Raw genomic sequence first — 22,068 nt, 5'->3', positions numbered from 1 at the left:
ATCTATTCCACCCGGACAGACATACACGAAGGCAAGTTTATATAAACGTGGTAAAATGAACTGTTCGATACTGACTAAACTATGTATAAAAATCTTAAACATATTTAATAAAATAAATTTTTAAAAATTGCATTTTGGCTACTATATGTAGCACTCTGGGAACATTAAAAGGGAAAATCTGGGAACATTAGTTTCATGTTTTCCACCATTGACTTGACGGCAATAAAAACATGATCGACGATTAGCACTTTGTTTAATTATCAAGTACACGAAAAGATGTATTATAAATATACATTGTTTTCTGCTACTTTTTAATCATCTGTTTAAATGTGGTATTAAAATTAACTGTATTGGCTGGTCTATGGTTTTAAGGTAGACCTCAAAACAATGGATGTATTAGTAACCTGTGTACTGAATGCAATGAAATGTCATGTTAACAAAATTCATGGAATCCACAAAATATCGTGCAAACAAAGTATCACGAAACAAAATTTCTTCTAAAAAAACAACGTTTTGGATGTTTACAGTAGCATTTCGTATGAACCAAAATTAGGTCTTAAAACCAGACCGTGCATGATTGAGAATTCAGGAGCCAAAAAAAAAACTATGGTAACTCATTATGTTATTGCTCTTTTATTTCTAACTACATTCTACAGAGTTATTCAACTTACCTGCAAGTTGAATTTGTTTTTTCCACGTCAGAGTAATCCAATAAACCGATGTGAGCCAAATCAATTAGTCTTTTACTGCATTGTAACAACGGCCAAGCCTTTTCTTTGGCGCATTTAGCAAGTGCCACGAATCCTAGAAACAAAAATTGCAATTTTACTTAAAAAGTTTAAATAATCTGCCCAAACTGTAATTACTTATACTTATGTTACATGTAATGGTAGGTTTTTCAAAAATTTCCTTTTCAGATCTTGTGGATTGTTTTAATTAGAGTTATAGTACCATATATTTTTTATTTTGGAACGTGAGAGCTCTACGGCATTGAGTGCGTGCTAGAATTCTAAATTAACCCATCAAATTACGATGTTTTGTGTTCTAGAAAATTCCCATTGTTAGATTAAGTTTTACATAGTAAAAATTCGATATAACGAGACCTCTTACCTCCCAATGAAACGACTTAGGTTCGAATCTCAGGGAAGGCCGATTGATATAATTCTACTCCTTGCTCGAACCGACCACAGGGCTGACGTTAAACATCGTCAGTGATAGACGGATCATGGATTAGAATTCCCTGACCATCGAGTTAGCCGCGGGTGGTTTTTCTCTCCATGTAAAGCAAATGCTGGTCGGTTCGATCAAAGAAGTCCTCCGTGAAAGCTAGATTGTTCGAAAGTTTGATCTAAGATGGCTTTTGTCTTTTAGGTTGGGTTCAGAATTACGAGTTTACGGAGTCTAATATTGTTAGGCGTAACCTCAGAATTGGATCGGCTGTTCAATGCCGTTTATTCAATGAAATAAGATTTAACGAGTCCGGCTAATTGCGAGTAGACTGTCGAGTACGTCATTATCCGTCTTTTACAAGTTTCCGAATTCCCGTTAAAATGCTAAAATTTATTTATATTTATGATTAGCTGAATGTTACTATCCTCCCTCTACAACAAGTTTTTTCCTGTGGGAAATTCCCTTCCTGCCATTTATGTTAGCAATATTAAACGGCAAAGGCCAAAATGGGAGCAATTTTTTTTATTTCTCGTGTTAATGCAGGAAAGTGAGAAGCGGTCATCATTACAACTTTTTTCCATTTTACAATCATAACCCTTTATGTTTGTAAAGCAAAGATAGTTGGCAAAGTTATATTCCTTACAAAAGAAAAACTTATCTGATACTTTAATGTATCCAACTGTGCATTGAAAAAAAAAATCAGCTTTTTGTTGACCAGATATACACATACCATCTTATTTACCTTCTTGACAGCGTAATATTGACATCCAGGGTTAGGTTTAGAAATGCGGGGGGCCCGGAGTCGAAGGTCGTTACTTTAAACTAAATTTACATGTTATTTAAATATGAAGTGTTTTTAAATTGTTTACTACACAAGTAAGTTACGATTATTAATAAATTTGAGCTCAGCTAAATTTACAAGTGTAAATTACGATATATATTTATTTCAATTTTCGTTAATTCATAGTTCTAGTAAACAATTCATAAGGAAAAACTAACGTAAAAAAAAAAAATATAAGTAACATTTAGGGGAGTCTTAGGCCTTATGATAAATCAGGCATTGTTGACATTAATGTTTAAAGTTATCGCCGATCTCAAAAAATATTATTACCAATTCATTATATTTTTTTACTTAACATCTTAGAACTCCCAGTAAATTTGTAGCAACTTGTGCTTTATCTAAATTTTTTCACACCATATATCAGGATTGAGAAACAATCGATTTAATTTTATTTAACTTTTGACTGTTCTTTACGACTCACCTTTTTTTGTAATTGTATTTTCTCTATCAATGGGATAATGATGAATAATTTTATTTCAATTTTAATGAGAAACATTCAAACAACTGTCTGCCAAGCTGTCAGTACTTCATCCTTAAGAAACTACAAAATTGGTATTAGTTTTTGATTTTTCTCTTGTACGCGTTTTGTTATCGAGGAAATTATTTATTATTTGATTTGTTATCCACCCTAACAGCATTTTTAAGTTGTGCTGGATGTTTAGTGATGATCACTTTTAATATACAGTGGTAGAATCTCGATCAATTCCTCCTCGTTAGGACCATTAATTGAGAGAGAAAAATACAGGTCAACATAAAAGATACGAAATCTCCTCTCGACTCGCACCAACCAATTAAAATTTTTCATTTGAAACGTTTGAATAGTGCTTTGGTTTGAAGCGCTGTTTGAGGACGAGCGTTGTCATTCCACAAGCAAACTCCAATGGACCATTGTGGCTAAGGAGATAAAGTTCTCGCCTTCCAACGAGGTGACCCGGGCTGGAATCCCAGCGATAGCTGGCCGAAACTACTTCCCCACGTGGCTCGCATCAACTATAGTTCTGACGTAAAATATCCTCAGTGGTAGACGCAGATCAGGGTTTAGAATTCCCTTGCCGTCGGGCTAACTGTGGGAGGTTTTCGTGATTTTTCTCACTGTGTAACACAAATGTGGGTTAGTTACATCAAAAAAATCTCCACGGAGGCTAGTTTTTGCCCACAAGTTCCTTTGGCATTTGGGTTGGTTGAAGGCTACGGAATTAAAAATTGGTTGTCATAAATTAAGAATAGGCTTAACTGTTCAATGTCGGTTCTAAAATAAAATAAGCATAAAAAGTATTCAATTGCAAAAAAAGTATATGATTGAGTCAAAAATATTTATGTTGTTAAAGACGTTTCATCGTCTTCGGTATCAATTTTCACTTCAGCTTCTGCTAATATTTCTTGAACCGCCAACACCACAAGTTTCAACATTTTCATCAACTGATGCATTAACGTCAAACGTGATGTTTGTGGCGTTTCCCTCAAACTGTAAGAAATCCTCGTTTTATTCTTCATAGTTATTATCAGGATTTACAGCTTTTTTTTCTCAAAATGAAATAACTTCTTTTTCTTTATGTCGGTGAAATTTCTAAATAGACGCGTGAATCAGCTTTCAAAAACACTACGCTTGCACTACGCTTAAATCCGAACAAACCGCGCATAACTTATGCACCCGAATGTTCGCAAAAATAGCCTTAGTTTTCAAATGTTATCTGGACTTCAACAATATATCCTAAAGTAGCACGTAAATTACATTAGGAGACAAGATATAAAATACCTATGCATATAAAGAAGAAATAAGATCCCATTCAGCCCTTCTTGTTTAGCCCGAGATTAAAACCACGAGTACGTCTCATGATATTCTTGTTTGACATGAAATTAAGCAACGAACCTGACGCGTGATATTCAAGTTTGGTCTAAAATTTTCATCATGCAAGTGCAAAGGGTTAAACTGGTTTCAACTAAGAATACCATTTGTGATCGGACAGTTTAAACAAGGTTCGATTCTTGTAAAAAATGAAATAAAAAATTAAGCTTAATAGATATTAGGAAAAAAGAGAAAGAAACAAGTTATAAATTTCTGCCAAAACTTTATGAAAGCGAGATTAAAATCATCAATACCAGCTCGATTTCCCTTTGATGGAAAGAGGAGTTGAAAGCTGATTATTTGAAACATCCTCAATGTTTATATTCCCATTTTTTTTAATAATGATTTTAAAGACTTCTGTAACGTTTGTATTCTTTCCCAATCTCTAATTTGTATTCATTTTTGACATAGAATCTAAAAATACATTTTCAGAAATGTGATAATGTGTAAATAGTCTAAATTATTTAAATGTCTATGAGCAATATTACTTACTATTTTTTTCCGCACAGCCTTCCCCAGAGCAATGGTTCGGAATTCGTCTTGTTATACCAAATATAATGCTTTGGAAAAATTCATGGACTACTGGCGGAGTGCAATTTCTTATGCAAAATGAACCAATTTCTACTTTCCTATAAGAATATTAAAATATTTTAATGTCAGCGTAAAACTCGAACTTTTCATATAAACAGTGTCGGCCGCTTATTAAAATCATTTGATTTTATAAAGTGGCTGATTTTATAATATCTATCTACACTAACAAGGGAAGAACGCATTTAGAAACCATGGATAGGGTACAAATTAGCCGCCACATCTACTTAAGGTAAAATATATGTCCAATTTTAATTACTTTTAAATGAACAAAAACGTTCCATCTAATGCGTATTAGTGGTGTAAAGTTTAGGCTGCCCGCCTTCTGCCAAAGATGCCCGAGGTTTAAATCCGAATTGGGAATATCAAGTTTTTAACCCTAATTTTCTTTTCTAATAAGGTTGATAACTATTTAGTACTTTTTTTTTTCTGTTTAAAAATAATTATTTTTTAATCTAAATTAATTTCTAAAAAAATAATTTTAATAACAAAAAAAGGCTTATAGATATTTAATTTTTTAATAAAAATCTATGGATTCTTTAAAAAATTACAAAATTTGAATGATGTGGTTTTCTTTTCTAACAGACACTAATCCAATTTTTTGGTTGTTAACTTTTGCTATGATTTCATTTTCTATGTATAAAAAAAATTAATGTCTGTTTGTGTGTGTGTCCTTTATTAAGTCCTAAACCATCCAATTGAAAGCGACGAAATTTGTCGAATAGATAGTTCGAAGCGCGAGGAAGGTCACTTTCGATGTTCTGTTTGGTTAAGCGTTAGCCATTGTTTTAAATTTAACTATAGACAATTAAATTTTTCAAATATCAAGATATTATCGATGATATTTCCTGGCTTATTTTTTTTAAAAATTCCATATAATTTAATTAAAAATTTAAATATATATTAATTTTTAGTTATTTATACTTATCAGAAAAAGAAATAAGAGTTTAAAACTCGACCGTCCAAGCTGTGATTTGAACCGCAGACATCTCTGACAATGCATATTAGCTGGAAAGGTTTTGGTTGTTTAAAAGTAAATGAACTGAAACTTTAATGGGGAGTATTTCGCCCTAGGGGCAGATGTGGTGGATAATTTTTACTCTATCCAAGGTTTTTAAACGAGCTCTTTAACTCAAGCTTAACATTGTTTTAATACGCATTTTCGAGATGAATACTTCCCTTGGAAGGGAAAAAAATGTTTCTAAGTTAACGATACAATATTACACAATGTTAGAACATAGGCGTTTTTTTTTTTATTTGATCATTTTTTTTTTTAGTTTAAGGAGTTGTTTTATTATTCGCAATGAAAAAAATTTCCTTACCTAAATATACTAGAAATTCCAAAGTGTTCAAAATTCAGCAGTTCTGCCCCACATATTCTGAAATTACATTTAAGGTCATCCTCATGATGTTCAGAATCTGAAAAAGAACATTTTATACTATACATAACATTGTTTTCATACAATGATGAGCGATTAATGCCAAATAACATAATGTGTTCGGTATATTATTTCCACACAACGGAATAAAATTTACTCCAAATATCTCGAGCACTTGTTTTAAGTCTTGGAGAATCCGCTTGTAGTAAACAAATAAAGTTTCTGAAAATATTAAGAAATGAACAAAAATTTAAGTAGATTGCGACTACCCTCGTTATTTTGATGGTTAGGAATCCAAATGGATCGGGAAAAAAGCATGTTTATTCAGTGAAAATGCGTTTTTCTGTTCGATTTCGTTACTTAAGATATCTTTTGCATTAATTAATTAGCATATTTGAAGCCCCCCTTTGACGAATTTAGATTGACATATAGTTCTTGAAAAACAGATCATTAGAACAAACCTTATTCAAAGCATCTTCCCTATGATCACTCCTTCATGTGTTGCGAAGAAATAGTTTTTCTTGGAATAATTTCCTCGTTGCAGTTAAACTGCAAGTAACTCTTTTTTTTAAATTTCTAATAAAATGGTAATACCATTTTATTTATGGTATTAGTGAATTTTTTGGCCGGGATAGCCTGGTCGGTAGGGCGCTGGGCCCATGTCTGACGCATGTTAAATCTGTCGAGTCGCAAAGTCCTCCATGTTCCCATAAACAAATTAATACCTCTCTGGGTACAGGATTGAAGATCGATCGTTCTCTGATTCAGGTCAAAATTACGATCTGTGGATGAATGGGTTCGCCCTATAAACGGGTGTGACGTATGGGTGTGGCAGAAGTCGAATTCTTGTCCAAAGATGGCGCCACTGGAAAACAAGAACAATCGCACCCCTCTGCCTAAAACAGGCATACGTCAACAACAACAGAGAATTTTTTAACTTTCAGCCGTTTAATCGAAAAAGAATTTCATTGGAAGTTTATAGCACATTTTAATTAAATTACCAATCGTCGGTTTCCTATGTAAGTTCAGCAAATGCAAAATCTATGAGGAAAAATTTTGTAATATAATCGAAATAAAGTTATATAATAATTTTATTTCATAACTATAGAATAATTTATGTAATAAAATTGAAATAATGTATCGTGAATATGTAAAGTTAACGCTTATTTTCGTGAGCTGACTTCTTAAAATGTTTTTAAATAAATCTGTTCACCAAGATGGATATTGTTTTTTACATTGTTTACACGTATATTATAATTTTTGCACTCCATTTAAGTTTTCTCTTTTTTTAAATCATAGAAAATTTAACTAATTATTAATGAAAATTAATTGCAAACATGAAAGCATCATGTGAATAGTCTCTCTTTAAAAAAAATTATTGTAGGTACTTTACTTGTATTTTATTTTAAGAGTTTATTTAATTTAGTAACTCAAAGCTTAAACTCTTCTTAGAGAAATTCAAAAAATTAAACCAAGAAACATTTTAGTACATCTATCTTAACCGAATACGTCATTTAAAACTTTTTTATTTAATTCGTCTTTATTTTAGCAATTTCGCATCTATCTATATTCTCACATAATCGATTTCCTTCAATGTATTACTTGAATGCATTAAATTAAATGTATTAATTCAATGTATTACTTTCAATGTATTATATTAAAACTCACATACTCAACTATGGAAAATGCTGCAGAATGTACAATATAATAAAATGAATAAACTCGTTTTTGCATTGGTTATAGATTAATTAGATCAATGAGAGATTATTTTTATGGGTAAATGACTTTTCTATCTATATCAGATCAATCAATTAATTAAACTTCCTTTCCTTGCGAAGTTTGCAAACAAGTTGTTTAATATATGTTTGTTTTTTGATCACATGAGACCTCTTTCTTTTATCTTTAACATTGATTGATAACAATAACTTAAAGCCAAATATTTATCCAATTTTGTTAATTTATAATTTTATTGATTATTTTTCGATTAAAAACATATGGGTGATTCTCACAAAGTATGACAATTTACAGTCTCTTGCTTAAAGATCTAATATACTATACTACTAAAAGAACTTTTTTTTAACGATTTTAATAAATAGCATTGTTGTTAATATTTTAAAATGACCTTGTACTAGCATTGGCCGTTTTGTATTTTTAAAAAATTTAATTGAATTTCAAAATGTAATTTTCCTGGTATGTCACAAACAATATTTCCAATAATAACTAGCTTCAAAACATCCCATAAATTTTTCAATATCTAATTTTCTTATCTCAACCGTTGTAAGCATTTCTAGAATATATGCGGAGGGTATTATTAACAAAAACTTCGTTGAAAAGAATTTTTTCTGTCAATAATATGTTTGTCACAAGAAAATCTGTCATTTTCCTGGCTACTTTTATTTAGTAATTTATAATCAAAATAGATAGGGCCAGCAATCAATGTCTCATGTTAATAGATTGATTAGAATACCATCCTATCTGAACAAGTCTAATTGCATGAATAAAGTACCAACTTTCTGGTTCAAAACCTATTTCAAAAAATGTTTCAAGGTGAGTAGGTTTTTATGTTATCATTTTCATGTCTTCTTGAAATCATTAATAACATAAACTACATAGATTTACCTGAGTTATTTCAAGAAATCCTGTTGTTTTCTTCAGAATGTAAACATCTTAGGCAGAAATGTTAAATTAAAGTAAAGTTAAATGCTATATAATGGTAAATTGTCATTATCCTGGCTTATGAATGCCAGGACATTGAGACAGTTACCAGAAAATTTTTTAAACAGTTGAATGTAAAGAGAAAAAGCAAATATCAACCTAATACCAAGTTTATGTAAGATTGTAATATGCTTGAATGTAATCAAAGTTTTTTTAAAAAATTAATGATTGATTATTCTACACAATTTTATTCTGTACATATCAGCAACAAAAACATTTTTGATTCTTTCTACAGTGGATAAAAGAATTAATTTAAGGAGATCATGGTCCATTTAACGCAAAGGCTTATGTTGAGTTACTTAACTACTATCAACTTAAAATGACTGTTTTTTTATCTTCTAAGCTAATATGTCATTTTCCTGGCATTAAAAACTTGATGAATTTCTATATTTTTTTCTTGAGCAAATGTCAATAAGCTACACAGCTGTCATTAAGATATTAATATATGTAACTAAATAAATATACAAAAGAAATTTAGATTATTTTGAAGACTTTAAATTTGAAGAAATTGTTTGTTCCAAATTGTCATGTTTCCAAAGAATCACCCATATATCAGAGCCTAAGGCTAACTTCGCAAATGGCCTATTTGTATCAGTTTTCTGATGTTCCAGGATAAAAAAAATAACCTTCATAGATTTTGACTTAATATTCCTATTTTAACGAAAAAAAATTAATCTGCAAGCTTTAGTTAAGTAAAAATAATTACTTGAAGGAGTTGAAGCGTGGTTCCGTACTTAGGGCACTATATTTCCCTAGAGTTACAATTCAGCTGGCTATTTTTAAACTCGCACAAATAAAGATAACCAATAAAAAAAAATTATTTTTTTGAATTTTACCTCCTTTGAAAGCAGAAACTTAGTCCAAGTCATGTGACTTGTTCGGCATGCGATAAATTTCCATTTTGGTCAATATCTTTTCACTAACATTTCTTTCTCGTCCCGAATTATAACAAAGATAACTGTTTATAATCAAGAAGTTCAGTGCACCAAAAAGAAAAAAAGAAAGAAAAAAGACCACCCTGGTTAACTTTTAATCTAATGATCGGATCTTCACGTTCTATGACTCAATCTTAATGGTTGAGCGGGTAACTTCAAAAATCTCATTTAATAAACATTCTCTTTTATGTTGTAGGGAAGACTTATTCTACGTACAGTGAACCCCCCCCCCAAAAAAAAAAAGAAATGGATCATCCTGAAAAACTTTTGATCTAATCTGATTTTCACGTTTTTGGACTCATTCTTAGTGGTTCAAAGGTGTGACCTCAAATATGTTACCTACTTAATAAGTGTAGACGATATTTTAAGTTATGAAATCAGACACAAAAACATATTTTCTCTGAACAAACGTATCTTTTTTGCAATGGATTCGGATTTCTGATTCCCTAAATATGGGGGGTAGCCGCAATCTGGGAAATATGGCCCCCATAGTTTGGTGAAGAGAACGATCCAAAGTTTATTGGACCCCTTAATGTAAGTTTTACTTTTTGCGTATTTCGTCCTATCTCCGAAACCTTTCAAGCGAATTTAAAAATTATCGCTAAAATCAAAAGTTATTCAAGGTTAGCCGCTCCCCCCCCTCCCCGTATTATTCATGGGTTTTTTTCAGACGCAATAACGACTATGTAATTCAATAAGAGCTCAACTAAGCTCCTTAGAACACCGAATCTAGGATACCATATAGTTAAAAGGTCACTATTGCGTGGTATTTTTTTTAAAAAGTGGATCTCATTTTCAGTGCTACAAGTCATCTTTACAAGCTTTGCAGTTTTGAAAAATTAAAAAAAGGCACGAAACTTCAAAAATGAACGTTTTTTACGGGTGCAAAATAATCCCTTTTGACTGTTTAAGGTATTTCCATGTTTATTTATTTTAATAACTAATATAAACGCATGAAAATTTCAAAAAGTATGCATGAAAACAATCTAGAAAAAGTAAAAAAAGAAAAATAGATAAGTTTTAAAGCTCTTGTGTATCTTCAAAAACACCAAGCAAAATTGCAAAAAACGATCAAAATGACCAGAACGGTGCTTCCAGTTTTAAGCGTACCAGAATTCAATTGTTCGAGAGCTTGACCTTAAATGTACAAATTAATTTGTACAAAGAATATTTTTCAAGTCATGAAACAAGAACTAAAAACGTGCTCTAACGAAACTTACATTTTCTTCGACGTACTTGAATTCCGGAACTAAATCTAAATAAAAAAAAACTGGAAAAAATATGGGAAGTAGCAGGAAACTATGGTCCAAATCGCTTAGGCCGGAGAGCAGTCGGAAGTTTTATGCCCCTTTATATTAATTTCTCTCTTTGACCATTTCACCAAACCAACGCAACTAATGAAGTGAATCAAAAAAACCTTTTGCCAGCAATTATAGAGCTTGTTTATCCAAAGGTAATTCCATAGGAAAAAGCATTTCTTATAACTATTTATTATATTTTATTATTTACCCAGGATCTTTCCATTATGAACCCAGGATCTTTCTGGTAATACGAGTTCGAGTTTAGCCACAAATCACGTGATTTCGTGACGAAATGCAACGAAATACAAATCAAGCATTGAGTTGCATTGATCAAGCATAGAGTTTTTTTTCTGCGAGTGTAGGTAGGTTTGGGTTTTAGGTACTTTTGGGTAAGTACAAGGTACACCAGTTTCATTAAAAAAGTGTTTCAGCATATTTATAATTATTATAGAGAAAAGGAAACTCAATTAAGAAACTAACATATAAGTATATTTGAAAAGGCAAAATTTAATCAATTATGTTCGCAAACTAAGCCGAAAAAAACAACATAGAATTTCTATGATTAAGTCAATAATTGTTTTCAGTTAAATTAATTATGATTTTGTTTTAAGAGTTTGGATGTCTAATTGATCTACACATAAACAATTTGGGAAGAGGCCTAGGACTGGCCCCTTCAAGTCTTTCTGGGTTTACAGACACGCTATGTCTTTCTAGTGTTAAGCAATTAAGTAGTTCCTATTAAATTGTAATTACATTGTATGAAAGCAAAAATAGCATTAACTAAATATAATAATATCAACCGTAAAAGAAATAGTATCAAAAAATAATCTTAAAAGTATTATTTTGTTAAATTTTTTTATTTAACTCAGTAATGATCGAGCATGACAGCTTTTTCAATTATAAGATTTAAAAATGTTCAAATCATACTAAACAATACCTAAATTTCAACACGATCAGCTAAAAAGTTAACGAAAAAAAGATTTTTCTGTTCTTTTTTTTATTTCTGGAACCAATTACTTAGAAATCAAACAACTAACTTAAAAGTTTGTGCACTGTACACAGTGGTAAAATAAAAAATGGAACACCTTAATGACTTTTGATTTAATGATAGGATTTTCACGAAAAAAGATGCAATTTTAAAGAAAATTATTTGTTAACTCTAAATAAGCTAATGATTTCTAACATGTGATGTTTTATGCAACAAAAGCGTACTTTCTTTGAATTAACAAAACTTCTTTTAGATGGATTTGGATTTTTGACTCTTAATGTATGCGAAAATTTAGTCCTAAAAGTTCCGACAGGAAAGCGTTTGAAAATTTGGGTCCCTTAATTTTAATAAAATTTAATTTTAATAAAACTGAGGTTTGTACTATTGCTAGGCACAAATAGTACAGACCTCAAAAAAGAAGCTTTTATCATTTTAAAATTAAAAAACTCTTGTTATATAGCTGGGAAAATTGTTGTCTATATTGATCGTTGTAATAGTGAAGTAAAAAGAAAACATCGATTTTTATGAATTAGTAAGAGTAACATCCTTTTTAGGGTTAATATGTTATAAAATAAAATTGTAAACTTACGAACTAGAACTGCTAAGGCAAAAAGAACTAATAATATCTTCATCCTTTATGTATTCAATGCCGAAACATTAATTATTTAAGTTTTATAGAAAGTTTTATTAATTTTTAAATGCAGTTGAAATTAGGCTTGGTTCGCTGTGGAGAAGCGAAACAATTTTTTATCGCCTTATTACCTATCAGGTAAATAATTTCCTGTCTCTAAATAATCTCGATTGCAGTTGTCTGCATGGCAAAGTTCATTTCTGATAAAGAATAGATCTTTAAAAAAATGAGTGTTTATAAGTTATTGATTGAATTATAGGTAGCCTGCTTATGAAGCATAAAAATTTTGAGATTTTGAGCCTTATCAGATAAATTCTGTTACAGAATTGCTCACTTAATCAGTTTCTCTCGAGATTAAACTTTAAATGGTGTCGGTTTTAAGTTTCTATTGATTTCTTACCGCCATTTTTTGGGCTTTTGAGAAAATCCTTTTTTTTTTTCATATAAAAATAAAAGTTGTCATTTTAAGTACGGAAAGTATTGCGTTTGTACTATAAATACCAACAATTAAAAGAATAATGAGTAGCATATTCTGGAAATTTATAACTCATATCTAAATTCTATTAATCGCTTATACGTATAAATATAAGCCTCATGCTTATAACGGTTCTAAAGTGTAGAATAGAATAGAAATGAAAAATCAATAACGAAATTTTTAAACCTTATCTCAAGTCAGTCTCTCATCATGATCATGCCATAATCATCATGCCACGTATCTCAAGTTACTTTTTAGATTACAAATAGATGTCTTTTAATGATTTTTAATTTCAATAATTTTATCCACTTCATTACCAATTTTTTTAATAAAATTTGGCTTGACATACAGGTATCTTAAACATGACTAAAAAAATCCTAACCATTCTTAAACAAGTCGTTGAGTTTATAATTTCATTTTGATTTGAAGTAGCCAACTTATTTAGTATTTATTGCCGTATATATTCAACATTTACATTCTTTATATTACTAATATTCATCCCCCCCATTTTCGTTGCTTCGATTACTTCTTCTGATGTTATTATCTATGCTCCACTAATTTCTTAATTATTATTTTTTTATTTTTTCATAGATATTTGTGTAATAGATATTCGAAACTGATATCACCATAATATATTAATATATTGCCCTAGAGCCTTGACATCACGGTAATAGCAAGACTTAGGACCAATCATTTTAGAGGAATGAAAATTCTCCCGGACAAGACCAGCACATACGTTCCCTGAAGAAACTACCCGGATGTCATGCTGGCACCAAAACACATTTTCGAGTGCCCCTCACTCACCACTCATGTTTTAAAATTGGGATGGGTGCCAACTGAGGACAATCTTAGAGCTGTTCTCTACAGTCAAGAGGCGCCGAAGTTGGCGGCCGCAATAGTCCAGACCTTTGATGTGATCTGAAGATCCATGGACACGAAAACAACGACAACGACAACATATTTAATATATTTTATTCAATACTATATTTAAGTCATTTAAACTTTATTGTAACTGATAAGGCAGTGAGCTGACATAACCTAACTCTTAAAACTAAGGCTAATATAAACAAAATAGGCCCCAAATATTAATCACATAAAGTGTTTCATAATATACACTATCATACTTTTAGAAATCTCTTCGAAACTGCGACAATAGTTATGAAAATGCAAGTGAAATTGACTGTATACAAACATTAAGATTTTTAAGACTATTTCTTTCGCCATTTTGTGCATATCTGTTTTATCCAAAAGGTGTCTTTTGAAACCTTTGCATTTAAATGAAAATAATCACTGAAATTGAAGGAATTCTCAACTTTCAGTTAAAAAATAGATAATTTAAACTAAATACATCGTGATTTTACAGCGCAACTCCATTCAATATTTTTAGAACTGCTTCCCGCAATGATCTGTATCATAAAAAAACTTTCAAGCAAAACTGTCTTTTGACACCGCTCTATAAAAATAGCGTGTTGAACACAACGCTCCTTGAATCCAAAGATGAATTTTCAAATTCACAAAATTTAAAGAGGAGTTTTTGCTTGGAATTATTTTAGTAATTTGTCCCTGTTAGTAACTCTATATTTTATTACCGTCGTTGAACAGTAGACCCAATATTGAGCTCGCGACTACCAATGTTCAACTCCGTAGCCTTCGTAATCCTTAGTAATTTTGAACCCAATCCAGAAAACAAGATAACTCCTGGACTAAGTAAGTATTGGGAGAAAATTGTAGTCGTGAAGGACTTTTTGATAGAACTAAACCGCATTTGCTTTACATGGAGAGGAAAACCACGTAAACTTCCCATGTTTAGTCTGACGGCAAAGGGAATCTAACTCATGATAAGTCTGCCTCTGAGTATAATTTTAAATCAGCACTGTGGTCAGTGCGAGTCGGGTGCAGAATTCGAATCCCAGCGATGGCTGGGCACCTCATTGGAAGGCGAGCACTCTTTCCCCTGAGCTACCACGGCTCCTAACACTTCTATAGTTGAATATCTGCCAACTCCGAATGTACAATGAAAATTTTAGGAACTAAGATTTATAAGGTATTAAATATACTGAGCACGTGGAGGCAACAGTCTCAAATTTGGGACACTTCCCATAAATGCTCCTGAAATTTATTAGTTGATGATGATTAAGAAGGCCTTTAGTGCAACTGGACATAAAAAGAGATGGTCATAATGATGACTTAAATTTATCAAATCGACTCTAGTAATACTTATAATTAGTTGTTAGAAAAACTGCATTATTTTTGTAGTTAAATACAACTACTTTTTTTCAAAAATGTAATGACTAAGAACAGCTTTCGAAATGTAGTTACTACTTTTATAACACGAACTTGGCAGAACCTAATTTACGCCCATGTTCAAAATTTTTTTGAATAAAAAAAAATGGCTTATTTAAACACGAGGAAAAAATATTTATTCTCGTTTACATGAACCCAGTTTTAAATTCTAAACCACTTTTAATGAATTTGTTTTTTTAACCTGCAACTTCTGATGTCCTTCTCGACAGAGAATATTTAAGAAATGCTAGGATATTGTAAAATATTTTTAAAACATTTTACTCCCCTAACTTTTTCTTTCTCATAAAAAGAACGGCGTCCAACCTTCCTTGTCTTTAGACAGAATTCCATTTTTTAGCCAATTTCGTAGTTTCTTATAAATTGCAAAATATTTTCAGCATTGTAAAGTTATTTTTACGTAAAACAAAACTAAGGCAAACAGCGTTAAAGAGCGCAAAAATATTTATAAAAATTTTATAAATGCCAATTTTATAATTTTTTTTTTTGTAAATATTTTTGTGCTCTTTAACGTTGTTTGCCTTAGTTTTGTATTTTAGCACAAAGGTCGCCCACTTGTGTATTTAATTTTTACGTACTGTAACTTTTTTACGTACTACGTGCTTAAGAAACTTTTTTATTCATTTTGAAAATGGTTACTTAGAGTAAAAGGCAGATTGCATATTGTGCATGTTGTTTCTAAAATAAAATATAAAAAGTGCACAAATTTTGGAATTCTTAGCGTTTCTCTTCTGAAAAATTTTGATAATATAATAAAACTTCTGCAGTAAAAAAATTTGAAAAAAGAAAACATGCGTTGGCCGGGAGTCGAACCCGGGTCAACTGCTTGGAAGGCAGCTATGCTAACCGTTATACCACCAACGCTTCAGCGATGCGTGAGAAACTAATAATCTGTAGTGTAAAAATGAGGTTAGTATTTTTTATGCAAAGAAAACAGGAATCTATCCTTGGTAGTTCAGTTGTTGTTTTTTTCCTAATTGTTTGTTTTTTCAAGTTGTAATTGTTTTTTCAGTTGCAATTTTTTTTTTTTGTTCCCTAATTTATTAGGGGGACCGGAAAGTAATGTCGTTTTGGTGCATTTGATATTTGTTATCAAGATTTTACTTTTAATCAATAATTTATTCACCCTCATTAGCAACAACCTTTCAATGCCGCATCGAAAATGAATCGAAATGGATCGAAAAAAATGAATTGGTTCTTAAGATTGACGAATATTTAACGAGCCGAAGCGGCATTACTTTCCGGCCCCCCTAATAAAATAGGGGAAAAAAGCAATTACAACTGAAAAAACAATTACAACTAGGAAAAACAAACAATTAGGAAGGAAAAAAAACAATTACAACTGAAGCGCAAAGGATAGATTCCTTTTTTCTCTGCATAACGACATTACTTTCCGGTCCCCCTAACAAAATATTTCATACAGTTAATTTCATTCCACTGAAATGAAATAATAGCATTAAACTCTTTTTTCAGAGAGCAACTCTTTTCTTTCGATACTTGGTACATGTAGGAAGGGATAATAATATTCATCAATCATTTAAAATTGCGTTTAAAAATTAATGATTCTAATGATTTTTTTAAATGAAGAAGTAACAAATTACATTTTTACCTAACAACAAGATTGCTTATCATTTCTTCTTATAAAAAAAGTTTCATTTCAATAAGTAGTCAAATAACTTTCTTTTAAAATATTTGTATCTCTCTAGTTTTACATTATCTTGAAACAGTACATTATATTTATATTACATTAACAACGATATTTAATTTTACATAACTTTATTACAATAATTAAAACAATAAAGCGTAAACTAAATACAAAAATAAATAAATGATTAATATTATATTTTTGCTTGTTGGATGACTAATATTATATTAAAAAAATTTATTATTATATTTTCATTTGTTAAATATTTACTATTATGTAAAAAAATTTTAATATTATATTTCTGTTCCTAAAATATTTACTAAGTATATTATATTATATTATGTTATGTTATGTTATGTTATGTTATGTTTTGTTATGTTATGTATATTATAGTATACTAACATAATACATAACATATATATTATAGTATATTATATTATAGTATATTATATTATAATATATTATATTAAATTACGTTATATTACATTATATTATATTATATCATAATAAAGTATTGTATTGTATTGTATTGTATTCAAAATAAACAATAAACGACTTGGCGAGAAACTGATTTTTATTGGTGTATAGAAGTCTTCTAGAACTATAAGGGGACGCTATACCACCGGAGAAACGCTTCAAGGCGAATTCTGTTTTTATCTATATTAGTAATTTAAAATTTAAAGTATTAAAAAAGGGAGTTCAGGTAAGCCAAGAGCGAATCGTGAAGTTGTAAATTCTAAAAATATGTTTTTCTTAAATATTCAAATGGGGGGGGGGGAGAGGGGAATCGCAAGATTACTTAGGATTACGCTCCGTAATCCTGTCGTAATTTGTTTGCATTTTGATACTTTGAAAGAAAAAAAAATCAGCATTTGAAACTTTTTGGTTTACTCTGGGTTCACCTGAGACCCCTTTTTCCTATAAATAAAACTTTAATTTACCTCTGCAGGTGAAGCAAAATTTGTCAGGAAAAGTTTCTCCCGAAAGTATATGGCATTCTCTTATTGAAGAGATGAGTTTTAGAAGAAAAAAATTTTTTTAAAGGTAAATTTAATTTTTAAAATTACTTGAAAGAAAAATAAAACAATTTGATTTCAAAAAAATTAAGAAAATTAAAATTAAGATTTTTTAAAAAAAAGTAAAATTATTAAAAATATTTAATTGAAAATCTAATTTAATTTAAAAAGTTAAAATTTTATTAGTTAATTTAAAGTAAAAATTAGTTAGTTTAAAGTTAAAATTATGTTTAAGGAAAAAATAATTAATTAATAATTAAAAAGCAGATTGAAAAATTAAAAAAAATTTATTTTGGAAATAAGGAATTAATTAAAATATAGCTAAGTTAAGGTTGCTCTTTAGAAAACATCTTAAATCCATTGCATCACTTTTGCAGCTTTATTTAAATATGAAAAACTTGCAAAACTTGGATTATTTTTAAGGCATTCGCATGTAACACGAAAGATTTGAAACGCATGATTAGGAAGCTCGTGGCTAAATACCAGACTCACGGATTCCATTAAGTGAAAGAAGGAGAGAGGTCAGTCGTTTCATCTCTTGATCGCCGAAGTGATATTCAGTGTCTTCCTACGAATTACGTCAAAACAGGAAGCCAATTAGGGTGAAGAAGATTTAATTTGGACGGCAACTGATAATCATAAACAAGTTGGGATAGAACATCGTTGTTTACCGGCACAGAATGAGATTTAAATTTCTTCTTTTCTTTTCGAATCTTTGTTGGGGTGAGTAACCCAAGGAATATATATATATATATTTTTTTTAAATTATTCTTTTATTCATAGTATATGCTAAGTGAGAAATACCGGTTAAATTTTTTCATTTTATAATTTTACATTTTAGTTTTCACAATGTTTTCCTTTCTGAACAAATATTTCATTATATATATATATATATATTTCATCATATATTTATTTTTTAAGAACTACATAGCACAAAATTTTTAATTTCTTAGGAAATAAGAAATGGCTGATGATAAAAATATTTTCAAAAAGTTAAAAACGATAAAATATTTAAAAAGTCTTTTTAATTGGTAGTGTCAAGTTTTTATAAATATTTATTTGTTTGAAAGCGATTAAATACTTGATTTGAAATGCTTAAAATACTCTTTTTAATGCAAATTAAGCAAAAGGAGAAACATCAAAAATTTATGGATTGAAAAAAAATTGTACTTTAAATAATCAAACTTAAAATACTATTATCTTATTTCCTGAAGAAGTTTAAAATACCATGCGCAATCTGTTTTGATATTGTAAGAAAATTTGAATGTTTCTGAATATATTGTTAAGTAGACTAATGAGTTAACATTAATTAATTCCCAAGTATTTAGCATAGATTAAAACGCATGATAGATGAATACAAACAAATTTAAAACTTTCTTGAAAACTTCTTTCTTCTTCTCAAGAACTTCTTTCTTTAAAACTTGAATTATAAAATATGCAAATTTTCACATCATTTTCTAACTTTGTAATTTCAAATAACAAAATATGGAATTCAAACGGAATCAGTTAAATTGTTCTTGAAAAAAATTTAAAAATGTGTTAGTTTTGATATTGCTCAGCATGAAAAATTGAAATTATAATTAAGGCACCCAAACTTTCTATTGCTCTCCTCTATTTTCTATTGGGACAATATTTTCTAGATTGCGACATGAGACACCCCTTCATGTTTTTAGAGTAAAGAATCCAAATCAACAGAAAAAATAATAATATAAAAACGGCATGTTTATTCATAGAAATTTCAGATAAGTTTTAAAATCAGATTTGCTCTGATTTTGCAAATTGAATTATCGTGTGCACAAATTAATAACCATATTTAAGTTATGTTCTTCGAACTAAGATTGCATCTTTTAAGTGACGTAAGTCAAGAAAGTGATAATGCAATTAATAGATCACAATTTATTAAGGGGTTCTATTTTTTATTTCGCGTAGTTTAAATTAATTACAATAATAATTTATTAATAATGCTTGATGTCTCATAAGCTATCTTGCAATGTAATTTATTTATAATTTTATTTGCATTATTATAAAAATGTCTCTTTTTATTTCTTCTTTTGAAATTTTGAAAAGATCTTACCGACTTAAATAGTTTCTTTTTATATACGATCGTAGATCAAAATCTGAAATAATTCAAATTAGATCAAATATGGAGTTATATGGCTATACTGTCCTTAATGTTGTTTCATACTCTGAGACTCAATGTATTAAATATTTTAAATTAAGCATGACAAAATAAAGAGACCGAAAAAAGGTGGAAAGATTAAACAGGATATCCCAGGATCAGTCAATTTGTATTTATTTAAAAAGGACAAAAATAATACAGAATACAAATTTTGTGATAACAGATGAAAATGGTTTGTTGTCAGTTTAACAATTTAAGAATCATGATTATTTTCCTTAGAAAACAAGAAGAATTTACCTATACGTACAAGAATTTCTTTTTAAAGTTAATATATATTGTGAAACTGACTAACTTTATTATGACTGAAATATTGGTTTGATCAGAATTTGATTTATTCTCTACATTTGAGAGCTTCAAATGTAATTAAAAATTTTGTTTTTTGAAGAAGAATATTCGCCTTAGCAAATGTGAACATGAAAGTTATGAAGGAAAATTATGTGATTGTTCATTAAGATTAAGCTAAAGATTAAGTTACTTATTTAAAAATTAAGTTTTGAAGTTAAAGATTTAGTAAGTTGAGTGTTAATGTAAAGTTACCATGGGTGTCCCTAAAGCGAAGGAATAAAAATGAATTTGAAAAATATTTTAAAGAAAAACCAAAAGAAATATGTGCTTGCTGAATGCCATTGCTAAGGATACCAAAACATTCTTCTCAATAAGTACATTTTCTACATTTTCGATCTTCAAATGTAATTAAAGATTTCGTTTTTGGAAGAATATTAGCCTTAGCAAATATGGAGTTTCTTCATAACTTCGTAAACATTAAAGTTATGAAGAAAAAATATGTATCTGTTTATTAATATTAAGTTAAGTTAAAGATTAAGTAAGTTGAGTGTTAATGCGAAGTTCTCACGGGTGTCCGTAAAATGAAAGGATGAAAATAAATATGAAAGATTTATTAAAAAAAAAAAAAAAAAAAAGAAAGAAATGAGAGATTTGCTGTATGCGGTTGCTATGGAAACCAATGCATTCTTTTAAATGAGTTTTAAAATTAGTTACAACTTCCTTTAACACATGGCACTTTCTAAGAAAAATTAAAAAATGCAAAATGAGATTTTCTTAAAAATTTAGAATTTTTTTTCAGTTGAGCATTCATTAAAACAAGGAAATTTAAATTTAATTGCCCAATATCCTAGTATTATTAAAATTTCCTGTGCTATTATTTTATTTTTTAGTTATCAGTGAGAATATTTTTTATTGGTTTGTTCAGAAAGTAGTTACGTTCCCTCCCCCCCCCCTCCAATAGAGACTTAAATGTATTTTTCACAGACAACTTAAGTCACACTTAAGATACATAATATTTTATATTTTGACAGCTGATATAGCAAAGGTTATGCTTGCGAAAATGTTCGCTAGATTCTACGCAGTAGTTTTCGGTTGAAACCCATTCAAATAGGTAAAGTTAATGCTGCATTTTTGCCGTATATATTTTTTTATTTTTAAAAAAATGCTGTTCAAGCAAGAAAAAAAAATAATCCGATGTGTATGGAGATGATGCATTGACAGCAGTGACGGCGGAAGTATCTCAAAGAAGGGGGGGGGGAGCTCTCTCTCTTTTATGTATATATATATATATATAGGGGAGAGTGGGGTCAATTGTAACATTTTTTACTTAACTATTTTTAACTAACAGAAAATCCAATATATTATCTGTATTAATTGACAGACGAGTAAAGTAGACTATTCTCTACTAGAAAAATATATAAATACCTTATTTTAAATGTTATTATATTAGTAATAAACAATTTTCGACAGTCGTGCACTTGTTACAATTGTCCCCACTTACGGGGTCAATTGTAACAGTTCATAAATTCAACTAAAACATAGTTAATTATACATATTATCATAGTTGCTATATATTTTTTTATTGATCAAATTAGTAGTGATATTTTAGGAGTAAAAATAATAATGAGCAGAGACCTAAAGGGTTAAGCTTTTAACTTTAAGGGGTTAAAAATTTTAATTTATGCTGTGAAAGGTGACAAATAAAATAATGCACATGCAACATAATATTTCGTTTTAAGGAAACTATTGGTGGTTCTTAAAGAGTTAAGTAAT

At 29.6% G+C, this 22,068-nt stretch overlaps 2 protein-coding genes and 1 non-coding gene across 3 annotated transcripts in view; 1 reads left to right on the top strand and 2 right to left on the bottom strand.

The window, feature by feature from the left end:
- LOC107456136 (uncharacterized) overlaps positions 1-12,659 on the bottom strand; it is a 14,717-nt gene extending 2,058 nt beyond the window's left edge. Inside the window, exons 1-4 of the mRNA XM_016073920.4 lie at positions 12,353-12,659; positions 5,768-5,864; positions 4,350-4,486; positions 672-804 (exon numbers count right to left, since the gene is read on the bottom strand). Coding sequence (XP_015929406.1) covers positions 672-804; positions 4,350-4,486; positions 5,768-5,864; positions 12,353-12,395 — 410 coding nt within the window. The 5' untranslated portion in view covers positions 12,396-12,659. The remainder of the gene's footprint in view (positions 1-671; positions 805-4,349; positions 4,487-5,767; positions 5,865-12,352) is intronic.
- A 3,303-nt stretch (positions 12,660-15,962) lies between these two features.
- On the bottom strand, positions 15,963-16,034 carry TRNAG-UCC (transfer RNA glycine (anticodon UCC)). Its single transcript has one exon. It is a non-coding gene; the product is annotated as a tRNA-Gly (tRNA).
- A 2,334-nt stretch (positions 16,035-18,368) lies between these two features.
- The window catches only part of LOC107456137 (uncharacterized), an 18,581-nt gene continuing 14,881 nt past the window's right edge, over positions 18,369-22,068 (top strand). Inside the window, exon 1 of the mRNA XM_016073921.3 lies at positions 18,369-18,554. Within this exon, the coding sequence (XP_015929407.1) occupies positions 18,512-18,554 (43 nt within the window). The 5' untranslated portion in view covers positions 18,369-18,511. The remainder of the gene's footprint in view (positions 18,555-22,068) is intronic.

The sequence above is a fragment of the Parasteatoda tepidariorum genome, chromosome 7 (assembly GCF_043381705.1).
Source record: "Parasteatoda tepidariorum isolate YZ-2023 chromosome 7, CAS_Ptep_4.0, whole genome shotgun sequence".
In the NCBI taxonomy this organism is placed as follows: domain Eukaryota; kingdom Metazoa; phylum Arthropoda; class Arachnida; order Araneae; family Theridiidae; genus Parasteatoda; species Parasteatoda tepidariorum.
Note: the sequence above shows the minus strand (reverse complement) of the source record. Positions and strands in the feature narration are given on the sequence as shown.